The sequence below is a fragment of the Emiliania huxleyi genome (genome assembly GCF_000372725.1).
Source record: "Emiliania huxleyi CCMP1516 chromosome Unknown EMIHUscaffold_13, whole genome shotgun sequence".
NCBI classification, from domain to species: Eukaryota; Haptophyta; order Isochrysidales; family Noelaerhabdaceae; genus Emiliania; species Emiliania huxleyi.
The window spans coordinates 582,447-589,249 of NW_005201287.1; the positions used below are offsets into that span (position 1 = coordinate 582,447).

Below are 6,803 nucleotides of genomic sequence, written 5' to 3' on the forward strand. Positions count from 1 at the left end.
TTTTTTTTTGGGAAAGAAAAATTAATTTCCCCAGGGGGCCCTTCCCCCCCCCCCCCCCCCCCCCCCCCCGCGCGCCCCTTCCTCTCAAAAGGCGCTCGTGGAGCTCGTGGCCGACCGTGTCTCTCGCTTCCACGCGACCGGCGGATTCGAGCGCCGCAGTATGCATGGCAGCCAGGACCGTTCCGTCGTCTACCACACCCTCGTCACAACCGGCCCGGGCGCTCTCACCGACGCGGCGCGCAACCACCCCGCCGCCTTCGCAAATGTGACGCGGCTTCCGCTCTCCGTCCTCTGGCGCACCGTGCGGCACGCTTCGATGCACTCGTGGCGCATGCTGGCCTCTCGTGCCGCCGCCGGCGCGTGAAGCAGCGTCGCTCCACACACGCATGGCTGTGAGTAGGCACCCGGGCCTCTCGTACGCGCCGGGCGCCCCCGCGCCGACGCCCGCGGCGGAGGGCGAGCCCCCGCGTGCCGCACTGGCACCGACCCGCAAGGACCGTAAGGACCGCAAGGACCGCAAGGACCGCAAGGACCCCAAGGACCACCCCTCGCACCACCTCCACCCGCACCACTTCGTCGTGGCGAAGGACCACCCCCACCACCACCACAACCGACACTTGCGCGAGAACCACAAGAACGACCTCCACGCCGAGCGCATGACGCAGCAGTACCCGGACCGGGGGCGGAGGAGCAAGCAGCAAGGCCAAGGGCGGAGGAGCGCCACGCCATTTGTTGTTTGTTTGAGATTCAGAGAGACAGAGAGATGTTAGCAATACTCACACATCATTTGGCTTTTGGGGCCTGGAGCCCCCGGAGACTGCGCTTTAATATGGTTCATGGTTGTTTAAAGTACGTTTGGGGGGGGGGGGGGCAGATTTGGGCGGTCGACTTCAATTTTGGGGTCGAGCGCGTCGCGCACACGATAAAACGTGCGTAAAGGGGAAGGACCCTGAGTTGCACAGGGGTTGTGCCCCCAGGCCCTCCTGCTCGGCTCCAGCGAGTAGACAGAAGTGTTGTCATCAACAGAGTAGAAGGATCTGACCTCGGGGCCGATGTGACCAAGCGCTGGTAGCGTGGTTTCACCTCACACCCATGGTCTCACAGTGTGCCGGCCCAGTCGCCGAGGCAGGAGCAGGCGCACATCGCTTCCAGGGAGGGGGGCGCGCTTCTCTCCACGCCCCACCCCACCCCTAGCATGTGGTGAAGCCTCTGGGGGGGTCGGGACCCCCCCCCCTAGCATGTGGTGAAGCCTCTGGGGGGGTCGGACCCCCCCCCCAGGCATGTGGTGGGCACCCCCCAGCAGTTCGTGGGCTAGGAATAGCCGCCAGAGAGCCGATTTTGCCCCAAAGTTGTGAAATCGTGGCTGAAAGTCCAATATCTTGGAGAATCTGACCAGTCCCAAGGCTCATGTAGCTCCAAAGGATGATCTTCCCCTCGAAAATGCTGCGAAATGAGGTGTAAAATCAAGGGCCCGGAGGGCCTGACCACGAGTCTCTGGGGGGTCCTCGTCCATGAACCCCCCCCCAGCATGTGGTGGAGGCGCTGGGGGGGTCGGGACCCCCCCCCTAGCATGTGGTGAAGGTGCTGGGGGGGGGTCGGACCCCCCCCCTAGCATGTGGTGTGGAGAGAAGCGCGCCCCCCTCCCTGGAAGCGATGTGCGCCTGCTCCAGCAGTGTCGCTCACACAAGCCGCAGCACAAGTGACTGAGGGCCAGTGAGGGCGAGCCCATCGCTGTCACAGCTGTGGCAGCTGCACAATGGGCTGTGCCAACTGTGCAGAGCGTGTGAGCAGCAGAGGAGCTGCTCTCCAGGCTTCTGTCGCAAAGAGGTGCATGCCACCGAGGGCGCTGTCGAGGTTCGCCGGAGCGCGGCGCAGGTTCAGGGAAGCCGCCACCGACCGACGAGCGCGTTGGACTTTTCACTCCGGACAAAAAACGCGGCACAGCGGACGGTGCGGGACCGTCTGTGGCGAGGTGGGTCGCGTGCCTGAATAGCTGAATTGAATGACAGCTCGCACGAAGGTGGTGGGCGAAAACGGGAGCAGGTACGGCCGCGCGGGGCCACGGCGCGAAAACGGGCGCACGGGTGCCCGGGCGCAAGCGGGCGCGGATTAGGCGCCCGGAGGAGGAGGAGGGGGGGGGGGGGGTCCCTGTCCCAGGGTCGATCTCGGCTTCTGGCAGCGCGCCGAGCCCAAAGCGTGTGTTTAGGGACGCGAGCCCTCTCTGGCTTGGATTTAAGCTGTCGAAAGACACGAATGCCCGTCGCAGCCCCCGGGCGAGTCGTATTCGAGTACAGCGTCAGGCGGGAGTCTCAGTCCCCAAACAGCGTTGCTTCCGAGGCACTTCGGCCTGCGCCTCTCGAATTTGATGGCGAGGCAGAGGAGTCGGCGGATGCCAAAAACACGGAGAGCCCGGGGAGGCCTCGCCGGCCTCGCTCCGGAGCGGGGACGCTGAAGGGCGTGCAGGCTGCTGTGCGCCTCTCCATTAACAGACAATCAGGCGGCTCTTCTGTCGCAGGGTGCATCAGCGAAAATACCGCGGCGTCGCTGGAGGCCGTGCAGGCCGCTGTGGTCCAGGCGACCGCCGTCGCCAAGCGCATCGAAGCTGGCGAGCTGCAAGACGGTGGCCTGCTTGAGCCAAAGGGCACGGTGCTAGAGTCGCGCAAGCGCCGGCAGCGTTTGGCGACCCAGGTGGTTCTCTGGGTCGTGCCACTGCTTTGCAGCGTCTGGTTCGCCGCGGCAGTGTTCTTCCCGCCTGGCGCTCAGGATAGAGTGCCTGCGCTGCTCTGGACGCCTGGAGCGACGGTCTGGATAAACGGCACGGTGACCTGCTGTCCAAAGCCTTCTCTCTGTTCGGAAGGGTGGGCGCAGCTCTGGCTATTGATCATTGCCCGGCTGAGCGCATTTGCCATGTACCCGAGTTTGGTGCTCGTCTTCTTCTCAAAGTGCCATGCAACGCTGCGCTTCCTCTCCCGCACCTTCGTCGCCGAGCTGCTGCCGCTCGCGCTCTTCCACGGCACGCACACCTTTCACGGACTTGTCTTTGCAAGCCTCGCCCTCCTGCACACGGTCGTTCACATCGTGCGGTGGGCGCTACGAGACGAGATCATCCCGTACCTCGGCCGCTGGGCAGGCATGAGCGGGGCCATCGGCACCACACTTATGGTCGCCGTGACGGGCAGCATGCTACTGCCGCGGCTGCAGCGATGGCCAAGGGTCGGCCGGCTCGCGGCTCTGGGCAGGGCGCCCTTTGAGATCCGATTCAATGTGCACTATCTCTTCTTGCCCCTCATCGTCGTCCTGTGCATCCACGCCAGCCGCCTGATGGTCGCCACTCTCGTCGCCGCGTGCGTCTGGGGGGGCGACTACTTGTACCAGGTGGTCTGCCGCACGTTCCGGCTGGACGTCGTCGAGTTCACGCGCCTCGAGGACGGCGGCGTGCAGGTGCTGTGGACCAATCCGCGGGGCTTCGCGCCAAACAGCGGCGAGTACGTGAAGATACAGATCCCGTGGCTTCCGGAACCGTACGGCAGCCAGTGGCACACCCTTCCTTGCTCTCTTCGTTGTCACCTTAGTAGTCGTGCAGTCACCCTTCAGTGTGCTGGTCCTGCAGGCACCCCTTCAGCCTCTACTTGCGCGAGGCCACTGCAAAGGGTGCGCAAACGAGACAGAGCGCCCTCTCCCCACCTCAGCGCGCTGCCGACTCCCGCCCGCTTGTACCACAGGCCTCTCTGTCGCCAACGCAGCCGGCGGCGAGCTGCAGGAGAACCGGCGCGTCTTCTCGGCGGCGGAGGCAAAGGGAGGCTCCGACGTCGTGCCCAGCAAGACCGCCCTCCTGATGATCGAGTTCCAGAACGAGTTCACGAGCGAGGGGGGCAAGCTCCACCTCTCCGTCAAGGATGTGATGGAGAGCCAGGACATGCTCGCCAAGTGCCAGCGCCTCTGCCGCACCGCGCGCACGTGCGGCGCAAAGGTCTTCCATCTCCCAATCACGTTTGAGAAGGCGGACGGCAGCGACAACCCCAACGCGAGGCTGGGCATCCTCAAGGGGTGCCAGGACGGGCAGCTCTTCCGTGCCTTCACCTGGGCGGCGGACTTCCACCCGATGATGACGCCCTCGCCGGGCGACGTCGTGGTCAAGGGCAAGCGCGGCCTCGACTCCTTCCCGGGGACGGACCTCGAGGCGCGGCTGCGGGAGCACGGCATCGAGACGGTGGTGATCGGTGGCCTGCTCACCAATTGCTGCGTCGAGTCGACCATGCGCACCGCTTTCGAGAAGGGGTGCCGAGCCGGGGCTGGGCGCCCGCGCTACTGCTCGTGGTTGCTCATCTGCCGCACGATGCCGGCCGCAGGTACAACACCGTGACTCTCACCGACGGCACGGCGTGCTTTTCGGCAGCGGAGCAGGACGCGGCGACCAACGGCACCTTCAAGGCTCGCGGCTCCTCGCGCGCACTAGACTGGAGAGGGCGTAGCGGACGGGCCGCCTGAACTGGCTCGGCTGCCCCGCCCGCGCGCGCAGATGTTTTCGACGCCCATGAAGTGCGACGACGTTGCCGCGCTGCTCGAGGACCCCGCGAGGCGGGAGAGTGTCATGAACGCGGCGGAGGCCGCCTCGAGGCTGACCGACAGCCTCGCCAGCATCGCCGAGTCGCAGCAGGTGGACGCCGACGGCCAGCACGCGGTCTCCATCGACGAGGACGCGCGGCGAGGGCTCGAAACGTTCGACACCACTCAGATCTTCGTGATGCCCGTCGGAGACTGGACGCGCGCGCTCTCGCAGGCCGTCCTCAAGCGCCGCCAGCGACGCGCGTGCTGGGTGCGCGGGCCCTTCGTCTCGCCCTACGCCGCCGCCAAGGACTTTTCGCAGCTGATCCTCTACGCCTCGGGCATTGGTGTGCTCCGAGCTGCAGCCGAGACTTGCACGCGAGGACTGTCCGACACGCCCGCACGGCACACACGCCCGTAGGCATCACGCCCGCGCTGGGGGTTATGGGGCAGTACGCGGGGTCGACACGGATGAAGTTCCTCGTCTGGTCGACGCGCTCGGCGCCGATGCTCAAGTTCTTCGCGCCGCTGCTCGGGGACGCGCAGCTGGCGATGATCTTCTACACGGGCAGGCCCAGGCTCGGGCAGGCGGAGCTGGACGCGATCACCAGCCAGGGGGGCAACATCATCGTCCAGCAGCACCGGCCCGATCTGCTGCACACGCTCGAGGAGGTGATGCGCGGGTACGAAAAGAGCGCCGCCGGCATCAGCCGGGCCGGGGAGCTCGACCTGCGGCGGCTCGACCACAACACGAGGGCCGCCTGGTGCGCGCTGTACTGTGGGGGCTCGCACGCGATCCGTGACCAGCTCGAGGGTTGCGCAAAGGACCTCGGCATCGGGTTCCAGGCGGAGCTATTTGATTGGTGATTAGTGAGCCCTGAGGCCTGTATCGGCTGAAATTTTAGTTGGGTGAGCAGAGAGCCGAGGCATGCCTACGCGTTGTGAATTAGGTGTCTGTTGTGTGGCGATGAGTAGGTAGCTAAGGAAGGAAGGCAAGGTAAAATTCTCCACACACACAAAGTGGTGGGGCAAGGGGGGGGGGGGGGGGGCGACCCTCGCTGCATGCTCGCATCTCCACAGGCCTACTCCATACCACGCGCACGGCTTTATAGAGCTGTGGCGGGTAGCCTGCTACGCGCGGTGCTAGGGTTCTCCGTTTTGTGCAGCACGCGGGGCGCTCTTTTCGATAGTTATGAGCAGGCGTGCGCGAAGCATTGGACGGTGTGGTTGGCGTCAGGCTCTCTCATTGCGGTCGCGGCACGCTCTTGACTTGGGCAGAGCGCGTTGCGCCCCGACCGCTGTAATCCTCTTGTATTGCGGTATATCCTGTTCTCAACGAATCTCGGAAACTCACAATACAATCCAGCGCATTAGCGCCGACCCTACGTCTGGATTTGAAGGGAGGGAACCGCAGCAGCAGTTGGTGGAATTCCACCGCGCACTGGAGGTGGCAGCCGGGGTGGTGGTGATGGCATTGGGAGTCGACGCCTCGGCAGAGGGACCTGTGCCTCCTTGGCGCAAGCCCTGCTCCTGGTGGCCGCTCGTGCCTGCCGGTGTGCGGCAGCGGCGGCGTCGTTGACGATGGCGAGGAACATGGCGCGCTGCGGGCCTGGCAATCCAATTGACCAATTGATGAATTGGGCGGGCGCCAACAATTCACGCAGGTATTTTATTTTTGCTTGCCGGACGTCATGACGGGGGAGGTAGGGTAGGTCCGGGCCCTCCCGTCGGGGGTTTCCCTCTCTTCACGCCGGAATTTTCACGGCAGAAAAAGAAATTTCCCGCTGAAATCACACGCTGTCAACCCTCCCTAAATGAGCAGGAGAACTAGGAGAGCGCAACCAGTAGGAGGCCCGCGCCTGCCCCCGTGCCGCCGGGTGCAACCCGTCCTATACGAGAGAGGAATCCCTGGGACGACCCTGTCGTGTGGGTGAACCCTGCCCAGCCCCCCTCCGTGTCGCGATGCGCTCCCCCACTCCCGTTCCCCTGTGTCCCTGATCGTCCTTCCAAGATCCTGCTCGTGCAGCTCTCGACACAAGCACAAGGTGGCCGTCAACGCGCGGGATTGGACCGAGCTGCGCGCCGCTCTCGACACAGAGAGCGCCCTCCTCGGGCAAGGGGCCAAGGTAGGCCACTTTGCGGTCATGCTGCGACGTCTGAGTGAGATCCCGCAAGCGCAGGACAAGTTCTGGCGCTACATGGAGCTCGATCCTGAACATCCAGAACGAGCTCTACTTCCGCTCGCCCGAGTACAAGCT

At 64.9% G+C, this 6,803-nt stretch overlaps 3 protein-coding genes across 3 annotated transcripts; all 3 read left to right on the top strand.

Annotated features, from left to right (window-relative positions):
* Positions 1-88: 88 nt before the first annotated feature.
* On the top strand, positions 89-851 carry EMIHUDRAFT_420869 (hypothetical protein). The gene is made up of 2 exons (XM_005789184.1): positions 89-327; positions 401-851. Exons 1-2 carry the CDS (start codon positions 161-163, stop codon positions 768-770), a joined length of 537 nt encoding a protein of 178 aa, XP_005789241.1. The 5' UTR covers positions 89-160; the 3' UTR covers positions 771-851.
* Positions 852-2,253: 1,402 nt separating this feature from the next.
* EMIHUDRAFT_201051 (hypothetical protein) lies at positions 2,254-4,488 on the top strand (the record flags this gene model as incomplete). Its single annotated transcript, XM_005789185.1, has 4 exons — positions 2,254-3,533; positions 3,611-3,651; positions 3,723-4,278; positions 4,350-4,488. 4 exons carry the CDS (start codon positions 2,254-2,256, stop codon positions 4,486-4,488), a joined length of 2,016 nt encoding a protein of 671 aa, XP_005789242.1.
* Positions 4,489-4,534: 46 nt separating this feature from the next.
* On the top strand, positions 4,535-5,412 carry EMIHUDRAFT_201052 (hypothetical protein; the record flags this gene model as incomplete). The annotated part of the gene is made up of 2 exons (XM_005789186.1): positions 4,535-4,892; positions 4,967-5,412. The coding sequence occupies 2 exons, from the start codon at positions 4,535-4,537 to the stop codon at positions 5,410-5,412; spliced, it is 804 nt and encodes a 267-aa protein (XP_005789243.1).
* Between the last annotated feature and the right edge of the window lie 1,391 nt (positions 5,413-6,803).